Genomic DNA, 14292 nt, shown 5'->3' with positions numbered 1-14292 from the left:
ATAACCAGTTCAGATCTGGTCTCCCTATCAAAGGGAAGATGTACAGATGGAGTGCATCAAAGGCTCACTCTCTAAATACCCAGGATTTGGGATGGTGGGGGGAATTGTTTTAATGAGGAGACGTGGAGCAGATTAGGAAAGGAGTTTAGAAGAGGAGATCTCTTTTGAATGCAAGTGTCTACAAGTAGGCATCGTGGTCTCAACACATGAGGTTAACCAATCAGAACTGAAATGGAAGAAATTTTTTCACCCTGCTGTTGAACATTTGAAATTCTCTACCCAAGATGACTGTGAAGGCTTAACTGTGCTGTCGATTCAAGACAGAGATTGTCGAAACATGACAAGCTGCAGATACTGGAAGCTGGAATTCAGTGGTGAGTCAAGGGATGGGAAGGGATTGTCCACATTTTAGGCTGACACTCTGCAGCAAGACCCAGACTGAAACAGTTTTTTGGAAGTTGAGAGAATCAAGACAGACACAGTTGGTGCAGGAAAGTGGTACTGGGCTTAAAACTAAGCCAAAATTTTATTGAATGGTGCAGTAGGCACCTTAAGGTGCTTTCAAGATGGTGCGGGAGAACAACAGAGACGCTTTGCAGGCAGTTTACAACATCTCTGAATATACTTCTTCAAAACTACTCTCAATGCAATCTGCAGCTTATAATTTCCCTTTAAGTAACGTACTTTTGAACCATCTTAATGAACTAGAAATTTCACAATCTTCTGAATGACTTAGCAGACTTAACTCTCAAGTATGCACGTACAGCATCTTTAAGCGGACAAAGTTACATCGCCATGACTGGCAGAGAGGGAGGAGTGGAGGACTCCAAGCCAGAATAAAATGTCCAGGTATGAGACTTTCTCTATCCCATATCTTGTTAACAAATGCACCGTCGCTGGAGAACAAGAATGAGACGTATCAGAGGGAAATGAGGGATTGCTGCATTCTGTGTTTCACAGAGCTGTGACTAACTCAAGGTATGTCGATGATTAGACTCGAGGGCTTCTTGATACACTGGATAGACTGGACTGCTGATTTGGAGAAGGCAAAGGGTCAGTGGGGGGGAGGGGATCTGTATTTTATACAAACTCCTTGTGGAGTTTTGTTGCATTCTTGTTCCCCCGACCTGGAACACAGACTGCCTTATTTACTAAGAAGTTCTTCTCCATGATCTTGGCCACAATTTACATACCGTCGAAGGCCAGTGTTAAGTAGGCACTCCAGATATTGAGTGCCGTGAGCAGCAAAGAGGAAACAGTCTACTCCAGTGCCTTTCCAATCATTGTTGGGACTTCTGTGAGGCTTCTATGAAGAATCAAGCTTGTGCGTGTTGCTCTGTTTGAAGAAATCATCATCAACATATCACCTGCAGCACCAGGGGTCCCAACATACTCGACCACTGCTATGCTATTATAAGGAATGCCTACCTTTCGTTCCCTAGACCACATTTATGGAAATTTGATCACCTGCTGTGCTCCTTCTACCTGCATACAGGCAGAAGCCAAAGAGCAAGGTCCCAGAACTAAGGACAACAAAGAGGTGGTCACTGGAGGCAGACGAGCATCTACAGGATTACTTCGAGTCAGTGGACTGGGCAGTGTTCAAAGACACATCCTAGATCTGAACACGTCGGGCGACCAAGTAAAATACAAGAGGCCCAGGTATGATCTCCAGAAAGCCATCTCATGGGCGAAGTGGCGATTCACTGAAGGATGCTCAACTGCTGTGACAGGGCCAGAATGCAACATAGGTGACAACAAGGTTTTGTTCCCAGATCAGCTCCAGGTCTCTTATGCTCACTTTGACCATCAAAACACGGAGGCACCTTCACAAAAGCCAACGGCCCTCAATGATCCTGTGATTTGAGTTTCTGAGGCATCTTTCAGGAGGACGAACCCACAAACAGCATCCCACCCAGTCAGGGTACGTGGCTAAGTATTAGAGCCCTGTGCTGATCAGCATTCACTGAGATCTTTAACATCTCGCTTTGGCAGCCTGAGTTACCCACCTGCTTCAAGTGGAAGAATGTGTTAACCTGCTTCAAAAACTATTTTCCAGTAGCACTTACATCGAGTGATGAATCACTTATTTATGTTTGCTGAACACCGCTGTTGTCGGTCAAAACAAAGGTCGTAACGAATCCTATAGGAGGGCGATTGAAAATCAAGCTCTCATTCAATATCAGCAAGACCAAGGAGCTTATTACTGACTTCAGGAGTAGGAAACCGGAGGTCCATGAGACAGTTCTCAACAGGGGTATCAGAGGTGGAGAGGATCAACAACTTTAAATTTCTCAGTGTTTTGTTTCAGAGATTATGTTCTGGGCCCAGCATGTAAGGGTCATCACGAAGAAAGCATGGCAATGCCTCTACTTCCTTAGAGATTTGCAAAGATTTGGCACGGCATCTAAACCTTGACAAACTTCTATGGATGTGTGGTGGAGAGTATAATGGCTGGCTGCATCACAGCCTAGTATAGAAACACCAGTGCCCTTCAATGGAAAATCCTACAAGATCCTACAAAAAGTCATGGATACAGCCCAGACCATCACAGGTACAGCCGTCCACACCACTGAGCACCTCTACCTTGAGTGCTTTTGCAGGAAAGCAGCATCCATCATCAAGGATCCCCATTACCCACGACATGCTCTCTTCACGCAGCTGCCATCAGGATGATGATACAGGAGCCTCAGGATACATAGAAATCTACAGCACATTACAGGCTCTTCAACCCACTATGTTGTGCTAACCATGTAACCTACTCTAGAAATTGCCTAGAATTTCCCCACCGCATAGTCCTCTATTTTTCTAAGTTCAATGTACCTATCTAAGAGTTTCTTAAAAGACCCTATTAAGAAACTACCACTTTCAGGCTATTGAAGGCTACCACCTTCAACAGCAGTACATTCCATTCACCCAACACTCTGTGTGGAAAAACTTACCCCTGACATCCTATCTGTACCTACACCAAAGCATCTTAAAATTATGCCCCCTCGTATTAGCCATTTCAGTCCTGGGGGGAAAACCTCTAGCTATCCACACAATCAATGCCTCTCATCATCTTATACGGCTCTGTCAAATCACCTCTCACCCTCTGTCGCTCCAAAGGAAAAAGACCAAGTTCACTAAACCTATTCTCATAAGGCACGCTCTACAATCCAGGCAGCATCTTTGTAAATCTCTGCACTCTGTCTATAGCATCCATATCCTCCCTGTAATAAGGTGACCAGACCGAACACAGTACTCCAAGTGGGGTCTAACTAAGGTCTTGTATAGCTGTAACATTACCTCACAGCTCTTGAACTCAATCCCACAGTTGATGAATGCCAACACATCATATATCTTCTTAACAACACTGTCAACCTGTGCAGCAGCTTTTAGGTTCCTATGGACATGGCCCCCAAGATCTCGTTGATCCTCCATATTGCCAATTGTCTTACCATTAATATTACATTCTGTCTTCAAATTTGACCCACCAAAATGCACTACGTCACACTTATCTGGGTTGAACTCCATCTGCCACTTCTCAGCCCAGTTCTACATTCTATCAATGTCCTGCTGGACTCAGACCACCAGGTTCAGGTACAGGTAATACCCCTCAACCATCAGGATAACTTCACTCAACTCCACTCACTCCACCAGTGAACAGGCATACAGATGTACCTAATGAAGTGGCCACTGAGTGTAGTTTAAACATTTTTCTCTCCCCAACCTCAAATGGCTACTCCTCCAGACGAACCCTGCTGTACTTACAAAGAACAATGCTGGTGATATACAGAGGGTTGATGAAGTGGCTGAGGAGGGCTCCTTGGACTCCAAGCACCATCCATCTGCTCAGCTTGTCGCTGGCAGACATGCAGCAGACGTGGGTTGCAGTCACACTCGGGGGGCAGCTTACCGCTGGTATGAGACAACCTTTTGAATGTATGTGAAGTGTCATCTTGGGATTTCGGTACGGAACAGTGTCCCTGCAGAACAACATCCAAGGAGAAGGATATTGACAGCGCACCTCTGATAATACATACAGTTGTTGCTATTACCATCATTATGGATTCTCAACAGTCAGTGCATGCCATTTTCTCAGTTACCATCAGGGAGGAGATACAGAAGCCTGAAGGCACACACTTAAGCTTCTTCCCCTCTGCCATCCGATTCCTAAATGGACATCGATCCCGTGAACACTACCTCACTTTTTAAAAATACATTATTTCTGTTTCTGTACGACTTTTAATCTATTCAGTATACGTACACTGTAATTTATTTAAATATTTATTTTTATTATTTTTCTTCTTCTATACTGCACTGAACTGCTGCTGCTAAGTTAACAAATTTCACCACACATGCCAGTGATAACAAACCTGATTCTGATCTTTGCTCCAGGTACAACTTGGGCACAGTGGACTTCAGTTAATTGGGACACACCGGCACCAGTACATTTTGACCCAGTTAAGCAACTGCCCCAATTAGCTGACGTTTCTTGGAAATAGTTTAAAAAGGTCTAACAAAGACGAACCGGGTAACAAATAATGTTTAAATGCAATACAGAACAAATTAGAAGACTACCAATGCTACTCGTGGTGGTTGTCCATCGTGCCCGACAATGACAAGAAACCTGTGCGGGTTTAAAGTGGAAAAGCCTTTGCACGGGAGTTGTTCCACTCTCTCAACCTCGGAAGTTTAAGTCCAGTGGTACGAACAAGCATCACAAACTGGGGTCTTCCTTAGTTGAGTGGAAGACCATGACATACCTGGTCACGCCCTTTGCTGTTTTCCTGGCCGTTGGATCTCATCCGCCCCGTCCACTGAGCTGACTTTGCACACTAGGAAAGGCATGATCCTGTTTCACTGGGGTTTGAAGCAGTGTGGCCACTGTTTCACGTAATCAGCTACCTGGAGCCACAGGTGAGAGCTGAGTGTCTGGTGGGGACCAAAGGTGAGTGAGCTATCCTGGAATGGACATGACAAGCCCCTTCACTAGAGATGCTGCCCCACCCTGGACACCTCAAACACTCCACCAATGCTACTAATTCTGAATACTTATCAATGGAGGAATTACACCGCTGTGAATAGGGTGTCCAAGGAGGGGTAATGAAGGGGCTTGTCGTGTCCATTCTGGGATAGCTCACTCACCTTTTGTGCCTACTGGACACTCAACTCTCAGCTGTGGCTCCAAGTAGCTGTTGGCATGTGACAGTGGCCACACCCGCAGCCACATGCTAACGACTTTGACAGGTGAGGGGAGCCAACAGCTTCATATCCCGGTGAGATATGGACATGCCTGTCCAAGCATATAAAGTCAGCTTGGGCGGACTGGGCAGATGAGATCTACAGTGAGATCCGACAGCCAAGACGGCAGCTCTGCCAAGCTTTGTGGAGAGTGAAGAGCATGACAAGGCACAGAAGTAGTCATGGTTACCCACGGCAAACAAGGAGGAGCCGAATTTGTAATGAACGTCTGTACCTCTAGACCCGGACTTCCAAGTTTGAAAAGAGTAGAAATGCCCCAGTGCAATAGCTTTCCCATTTTAAAAACCCTCCCCCACAGGTTTCACCGCCATCGTCATACACAAACGAATAACTAACACAATGCCGAGTTCTTCTGATTGGCAGCAAATGAACAAAATTAATGTAGACACCTAGTGCAGATAACAGACTGCCTTCAAGAAGTGTTTTTGATAATTGCATCGTCCAGATCTTCATTTTCATTGTAACATTCACGATGACTGTCGGTACTTTCAAATACTTTGTAGTTCCTAACTTGTTAAAGTAGTGAAATTGTTGCAGTTTCACCTCCGGCTGTTTCTGGCATCTCCAATTCTGAATTCTTGAAACCGCAGAGAGCAAAACAATTCCAAATTGTCTTACTGCTTAAATCTCGCCATCAGTGCCAGAAATCATTGCTTTTAGAAAACACATACATGCAAAATGACGCTATTTAAAAACTGTTTGCTCTGTCACAATGCAGTGTCCAACTGCCACGAATATGTACGCAACTGATGCTAGTTAGAATTTGTTCAGCAACAGTTTCCTGTCCCAGTTAAGCGGGAATAGTGTCCTTTCATAAACAAAGGAAATCCCAGCAATTTTCTCGATTTTTTTTGTTCAATAGCTGCTGCAAATAAGTGGCTGCCCCAATTACCTGATGGCCCAATTAACCACAATCCACTGTGTTATTTTCAAATATGCGTGAACATTTTCTTGTTTAATATTGCCTACTAGTTCTCATTACACTCAAAATGAAAAATGAAAGATTATGACAAACGTGGCATTGCCCTGTAGCAATTAAGGGATCAGCCATTTCTCAAAGAAATTCATCAATAAAACTGGCAGATTAAGTTATCGTTGAGGTACAAGTATATATATGCAAGAAGTGTCTAAAACTATTGGCATGTTCATGAAGCTTGCAAATGTCTCAGAAGATATATATTGGTATCTACCATTCAAATGGAAACAAAGCATTATTCAGCAATCATAGTAGAAATGCAAAAATGTATTTACACTTACATAAAGATGCTTTGAGCTGCCCCCTTTGGGGCATTGCTGAGATAGAGGTGGAAAAATATATTCTGCCTAAGAGAGAGGAAATCATTTTCCGAAGACTTGCAGAAGATGCACTTTTCTAACCCCACAGGATCACTGCTGCAGAACAGAAGGAGCTGCTTATACAAATATCTGCAAAATGAGAAAGAAATTGCTGGTTATGAAGAAACTGCCACAATGCAGCAATACAAGCAAAAATCATTTATCCAAAAATATATCTCACAGCTGCTGCAAATCTAAAACAAAATCCTGAAAACACAGAGAATCTTGACAAACACACCCAGCATCTTGATTAAAACACCCAGTGACCTGATGGAAACACACGTCTTGATAAAAACACCCAGGACCTTGATGAAAACACTCAGCATCTTGAGGAAAACGCTCAGCGCCTTGAGAAAGTGCCCAGGGCCTTAAGGAAAACACTCAACGCCTTGAGAAAAACACTGTACAACTTGATGAAAACATCTATCATGTTGATGAAAACACTTAGCATCTTGATGGAAACACTGATCATCTTGGTGTCAGTCTCAGGGTCTGCTCAATTTTGGTGGCTGGCAGTGACATTCACTATGTTTAATCCTTTACTGGTGGCCTTGATGGTTTCTACAGACGTTTCTTTTTTAGTAAGTGGTGCAAAGGGACTTGGGAGTCCTCACGCATGATTCCCTAAAGGCTAACTTGGTGGTAAGGAAGGCAAATGCGATCGTAGCATTCATTCATCTAGAATACAAATGTAAAGATGTAATGCTGAGGCTTTATAAGGCACTGGTCAGACTGCATATGGTGTATTGTGAGCAGTTTTGGGCCCCCATCTATGAAAAGATGTACTGGCATTGGAGAGGATACAGAGGAGGCTCACAAGAATAATCTTAGGAATAGAAAAGTTAATATACAAGGGGCATTCGATGGCTCTGAGCCTGTACTCACTGGAGTTTAAAAGAATGAGGGGGGATCTCATTAAAACCTATCATATATTGAAAGACCTAGATAGAGCAGATTTGTAGAGATTGTTCCCTACAGCGGGTGAGTCTAGGATCAGAGGGCACAGCCTCAGAATAGAGGGGCGTCCATTCAAAACGGAGATGAGCAGGTATTTAGCCAGAGGGTGGTGAATCTGTGGAATTCATTGTCACAGTTGGCATGCGCAGGCCAAGTCATTGAGTACATTTAAAGCGGAGGGTGATAGGGTCCTGATTAGTCAGGGCGTCAAAGGTTATGGGGAGAAGGCATGAGAATAGGATTGAGAGAAATAATAAATCAGATGATGGAATGGTGGAGCAGACACTACAGGCTAAATAGCCTAATTCTGCTCTTATGTTTTATGGTCTAAGCTACTTGATCACACCCTATCATGGACAGCAAAGCCAATGAGAGATGGATATTCAGAAAAGTTCTTGAAACATGTGGGCTTAGATGGCATCATGTGAAAAACAGCTAACACTTTATATCTCCACATGCGCCCTGACCTAGGTATTTCTAGCAATGTTTTATAAACATCTCCACAATGGAAGGTGGCCTCGAAGAGGAAGTCAAGCTTCAGGTTGATGCAGTGAGCTGTGAAAGTTAAGTGTATAGACCAGACATAACCTAATGCTGATGTCTGGTTTGAATTGTTAGTTGATATTTGAAAAGCTCATGAGGCCAAGACAGAAAGCTCAAACCTTCACTCTTTACGCAAGCCCAGTAACCCTTGCAGAAATTGTATGTAACTGCCATCTGCAGGAAGGATCATACTTGACCAGTCAGCCCTATATCCATCAATTACTGCCTTAGTGAAAATAAAAGGAAGGTGCCTCCTTGCCTGTCTCTCTCTCTGTGGAGTTTTTATTTATGTATTGAGATACAGTGCAGAATAGGCCCTCCCAGCTCTTCAAGCCATGCCGCCCAGCAACCCCAACCCCCCCCCCACGCCCCCCAACGACTTAACCCCAGCCTAATCACGGGACAATTTACAATGACCAATTAACCTACTTCCCAATATGTCTTTGGACCGTCTTTTGGTGTAAGGTGCCGCTTCTGAATGTCCTATGTTCTACTGTGGCGCCCACGTCCCCGCCAACTATGGCGGGGGGGGGGTGGTAAAACAGAAACACCAAACAGTAATATCAATTTGTACAACAACATTGGGTACTGTATGAGAGGCAGGCATAATACAGTAAAGCAAAGGCAAAACAAGAGGGTGAAAGTGCACAGAGAGGAGGGCAGCTTCTATATCACATTGATACAAGTACTGTTGCCATTTCATGTTTTCTACCTTGTGATTTATATAAAAAAAAAGGGGGAGAAACTGAATGATGTGACTCAGCCACTCTAAACACCATGGAAATTTTCAATCAGGACAGCACAACTGTTAGATCCCACTTAGCTATCCGGAAACCTTGTGGCAGTTTCAAAGTTTCACAAGACGATAGACGTTTTCTCTGTAACTATCTTCATTGTTCAATGGGCCAACAGCCTCACAGCCATGATCAATAAACAGAATCCATATATTTTGTGCCTTGGCAAATAGACTGGAGGTTTTTTGCTAACATCCTGTGCCACTCCGGAAATGGGCCAGACAAAGTGCACTGGGACGTACTGATAACATGCGTTGGTGCATGTGAGCTTGGTTTCGACGTTTGGATAGGTACGTGGACGCAAGGGGTATGGAGGGGCTTTGGTCCGGGTCAGGTTGATGGGAGTAAGCAGTTTAAGTAGTTCGGCACTGATGGGCCAAAGGGCCTGTTTCTGTGCTGTACTTTCACTTTTGTTTTCATCTGACGATGAAGAATAGGTGAAAAGCCTCACAAAGTCACTGAATGATTGAAATATGCAATGTTGAAGTGTCGATGCTGCCAGTCAGCACCGATGATGCAGCAATTGCAGGCAGATTGTTGGCAGGTTTAAGTTATGCCTGTATTTATTGAGTAGGTTGTCAAGTTTCAGACTTGGAGGTTTAGGAGATCAATGCTCATAAGTAAAGCAGGCAAGCAAATCAATAAGAGTAACACACACAAAATGCTGCAGGAAATCAGCAGACCAAGCAGCATCTATGGAAAGGAATAAAGAACAAATGTTTTGGGCTGAGATCCTTCATCAGGACTGACCGTATAAAGGGTCACGGCCCTAAAAGTTTATCCCTATTTTATCATGTGCCTCCAAATACCGAGACCTCATCCTTAATAATCCACTCCAACATCTCCCCAACCACTGATGTCAGACTAACTGCCCGATCATCTCCTTTCTCCTGCTTCTCTCCTTTCTTGAAGAGTGGAGTGACATTTGCAATTTTTCAGTCTTCCAGAACCATTCCAGAATCTAGTGATTATTGAAAGATCATTACCAATGCTTCCAAAATCTCTTCAGCCACCTCTTTCAGAACTTTGGGGTGTATACCATTTGTCCAGGTATCTTATCTACCTTTCAGTTTCCCCAAGAACCTTCTCTGTAGAAATGGTAACTTCACAAACTTCATGACACCTGGAACTCCTACCACACTGCTAATTGTAATGTATGGATCTATTTCTTTCAGAGCAGTGACTCTCCTTAGCACTACTTATGCACTGAAAACTTACCTGTGTGCTTTGATCTGTTGTCTACACCTGTGCTCTCTCTCTCTCCCTGTAATGTGAATACACCAGTTAAGGTGCCACACATGAGGCTGCTTAACAAGATAAAATCCTATGGTGTTATAGGAAAGATACTGGCATGGATAGAGGAATGGCTGACAGGCAGGAGGCAGTGAGTGGGTATAAAGGGTGCCTTTTCTGGTTGACTGCCCAGTGACTAGTGGTGTTCCTTAGGGATTAGTATTGGGACCGCTACTTTTCACATTGTTTGTCAATGATTTAGATAATGGAATTGAAGGCTTTGTGGCAAAGTTTGCGGATGATACGAAGATAGGTGGAGAGGTAGGTAGAGAGTGTTTGCAAATCAGGCAAGAAACACAATTAAAGAGAAAAACCAAACAGAGTGAAAAGTTTCAAACAGAAAACTAAACAAATGCATAAAGTGACCGAATGTGAAACAGAATCAGACAACACAGAGTCAGACAAGGGTGAGCTGCAATGCCTAGAACTGCACAGTATAACTGAAGCAGATCACAAAATCATCTGGATCACAATAGATGTGTCTGCTATAGAACTGGATACAGGGTCAGCTTTGTCTATAATTTCAGAGGCTGACTACAATAGACTGCTCTCTAAGCTAACATTAGAAAAGATCTCAGTGGTGCTAAAGACTTATACAGGTGAAAAAGTGTCTCCAAGAGCAAACTGAAAGTAAATGTGATGTACAGAGGCAGAACACAGCAGTTAGAGCTGTATGTGTTGAGAAGTGGGGAGGAGGGGCACTGCCTTTTGAACAAGAATGGCTGAAAAAAATCCAACTAGACTGGCACACATTAAAAGCTCTCAATGTGTCAAAAGGCAACTGCTGCCCAAATGGTAGCACTAACCACAGACTGCCAGATTTGCTTAATGTTAATGAGAAGGTATTTGAGAAGGGGATTGGTAAACCCCAAAGCATGAAGGCCAAAACTGAAATGGATGAAGCAGCAACAACACCAAGATTCCATAAAGCGCGTCCAGTGCCTTACGCACAATGTCCTGAAGTGGATGCTGAACTTCAGAGCTTAGAGGTTTCTGGCACTCTCTCTAAGATTGAGTGTAATGAGTGTAATGCCCATTGTCCAGGTGATCGAGAAAGGAAAGGTCAGAGCTGTTCTCATACGCGGAGATGTCAAGGCGAGCATCAACCCTGTGCTGCATACTGTGCAATATCCCCTGCTTTGAATAGAATACATTTTTGCATCTTTGGAAGGCAGGAAGTGGTTCTCAAAGATAGACTTGTCACAAGCCTATATGCAAATGCAGATTGAGGAGTCAAGCAGGAAGTTAATCACAATCAACACTCACAAGGGACTGTTCCAGTAAAATCATTTCACCTTTGGTGCTGCACCAGCTCCAGCAGTTTGGCAAAGAGCAAGCGACCTACTGATCCAAGATATCCCAGGAACACAATGACTAACATTGTGACTAACAAGAATGATGAAGAGCACCTCCAGAAAGTTGGCTGAGTTCTGCATGCAAAGAGAGAAATGTAAGTTTTTCAAGAATGAAATCCCATATTGTGGACATGTCACTGACAAGCATGGCTTACATAAGTCACAAAAGAAGACGGAAGCAGTGCTGCAGGCACCCAAACCAGAAAATATATCACAACTCAGGTCATGCTTGCAACACACACTAAATGCTGGAGGAACTCAGCAGACCAGGCAGCGTCTATGGAAAAGAGTACAGTCGACATTTTGGGCTCGAATCCTTCATCAGGACGGTCTGAGATCTTGCATAGACCTCCTGAAACCAAATCTACAGAGGGAAGTGCAGAATAAACAGTTTAACCAGCTGCCAAGTGAAGTAGCAAGGAGCTTCAAGGTTGGACAGGAAGTCCTAGCGTCTGATTACCAAGAAGACAAATAGACATCTGGTGGGATAGCTACTAGAACTGGACCACTGATGTACACAGTGGATGTTGGAGATCAGACATGGAAACGTCATGCATGCTCAGCTAAAGAACACAGCTGAGTCGACTGCATCCAACAAGACGGACACATTACAGCCACCGGAATTACCATTCAGTGATGATCATGTCACTGACAGCAACGTAACAGCTGCAACAGAGGAAGTTGCTGTTGACAAGACACCAGCCAAACCTGACGCCACTCCACAGGTCCAAAGATGTTATCCTGAAAGAAACGGAGCGCCATTCAAAAGACTGAATCTTTAGTATAGTGAAATTAGTTATGGACTGTTGTTATGAAAGCACATTTATTTGAATATGGAATTGAATGTTTTGTTACATATACAGTTTTATGTTACATTAATCTAAAGGGGAGGAAGAGTAATGTATGGACTTATTTCTATTAAAGCAATACGTATGGACTGATAACTTAGCCACACATACTGATCTGTTGTCTACGCATGCGCAGTGATAATCTCTTGCTCTCTCCCCCTGCAATGTGAATACACCAGTTAACCTCACTTCCCGTGTACATGCTTTTATTTAATTTATATGTAGTTGTAGACACAACACTAATGTCTTCCACAGTGAAAACTGATGCAAAGCACTTGGTTTTGAATTATTTTTTAAAAAAATAACTATTTTGACATACTAATGTGCCTGTTCCAATCCAGCCCGTTAGCTCCAGTCTCCCCTCAATTCTGTTCAAAAGGATCAGCCTCATTTCCTCTTTATTACAGTGCCTCTAGAATGCAAATGTTTGCACTGTCTCTTTGCACTTGGAAGAACTACTTAGAAACACATACTCCACTGAGTATATTAAGGATGAGAGACAGGAGGTCTCATGATATAGATTTAAACCAACTTTCTGCGTCATTACCTTTGCAATGCTCTTCTGGCGACCACTACAGCATGACAGTCATGGAGTAAACGGCCATCGAAACATATCCAACCGCTGTAACAAGTCTCTCCTGTTCCTATGGCAACAACTTCGTACTTTTCACCAGCGTTGTCACTGCAGTCTTCTATCACTGTGGAGCCAAAGTCAATGGTGGTAAAGGGCATCGTTTTGAAGCAGGGATTGAAACATTCTTGCTGAAGCAGAATGAAAGATGTTGTATTTTTTATTATCAATGGCTTGGGACTGCTTGATATAGGCAATGGAAGCTAAAGTTATTCCGGAACTGCTGTACATTCATTAGTGCAATACACTGTGTTGAAGTTTGCACAATCATGTAAACTGGAAAAAGGGAAGGTGAATGGGGGAGCGAGCGGAAGTTAGAGGTAAAAAAAAAGAGGATTTTCTCTGTAACTTAGTAAACAAAATCAAATTGGTTATTTTTAAACTCACACTGTTGATACTTATGCTGCACCAATCCTCAACCCCATCCCTGCATCTTCAACTTCTACTCTGAAATTTTCCTCAAGTCTGCAGAGATTTAGCATGGCATCTAGAACTTTGACAAACTTCTATAAGTGTGTAGTGGAGAGTATATTGACTGGCTGCATCATGGCCTGGTATGGGAGAACCAATGCCTTTGAATGGTAAGTCCTACAAAAAGTAGTAGATACGGCCCAGTCCATCACAGGTACAGCCCTCCCCACCACTGAGCACATCTACATGAAACACTGTCGCAGGAAAGCGCAATCCTCATCAGAGACCCCCACCCAGGATATGCTTTCTTCTAGCTGCTGCCTTCAGGAAGAACGTACAAGAGCCTCAGGACTCTCAAGAACAGTTATTACCTCTTAACAATCAGGCTCTTGAACCAACAGGGATAACTTCATGCAACTTCGCTTGTCCCAGCACTAAAGTGTTCCCATAAATTATGGGCTTACTTTCAAGGACACTTCGTCTCAATATTAATTGCTTATTTATATTATTGTTTCTTCACTCTGCATTTGCAGTTTGTTGCCTTCTGCACTCTGGATGAACGCCCAAGTTGGGCAGTCTTTCATTGATCTATCAGTTACAATTCTACAGATTTGTTGAGTATGCCCATATGAAAATGAATCTCAGGGTTATATGTGCAACATATACTTTGTTAATAAATTTACTTTGTACTTAAAAATATAGAATTTTAACTGAAAGAATCCTGGGATCTGCAGACAATGCATAATTAAAAACTAGATTTCTTCCTAAATTTTTACAAAGAATCCCCAAAATGTCTTGTTTTCCGACCAATCATCTGGAGTTGAGTTGCACTAGGATTCAAACCAAGGAACTTGGATAACAGCTTGAAAATTATAAAT

At 43.1% G+C, this 14292-nt stretch overlaps 1 protein-coding gene across 4 annotated transcripts in view; it reads right to left on the bottom strand.

Annotated features, from left to right (window-relative positions):
* The window catches only part of LOC134353213 (adenosine deaminase domain-containing protein 1-like), an 84396-nt gene that overhangs the window by 16857 nt on the left and 53247 nt on the right, over nt 1-14292 (bottom strand). For 3 of the 4 annotated variants that reach the window (XM_063061231.1, XM_063061233.1, XM_063061232.1), the window contains 4 exons: nt 12920-13070; nt 11465-11599; nt 6505-6672; nt 3754-3968 (listed from right to left, as the gene is read on the bottom strand). In XM_063061231.1, coding sequence (XP_062917301.1) covers nt 3754-3968; nt 6505-6672; nt 11465-11599; nt 12920-13070 — 669 coding nt within the window. The remainder of the gene's footprint in view (nt 1-3753; nt 3969-6504; nt 6673-11464; nt 11600-12919; nt 13071-14292) is intronic. The other variant, XM_063061234.1, reaches the window with a different exon arrangement.

This window comes from Mobula hypostoma, chromosome 10 (assembly GCF_963921235.1).
Source record: "Mobula hypostoma chromosome 10, sMobHyp1.1, whole genome shotgun sequence".
NCBI classification, from domain to species: Eukaryota; Metazoa; Chordata; class Chondrichthyes; order Myliobatiformes; family Myliobatidae; genus Mobula; species Mobula hypostoma.
Note: the sequence above shows the minus strand (reverse complement) of the source record. Positions and strands in the feature narration are given on the sequence as shown.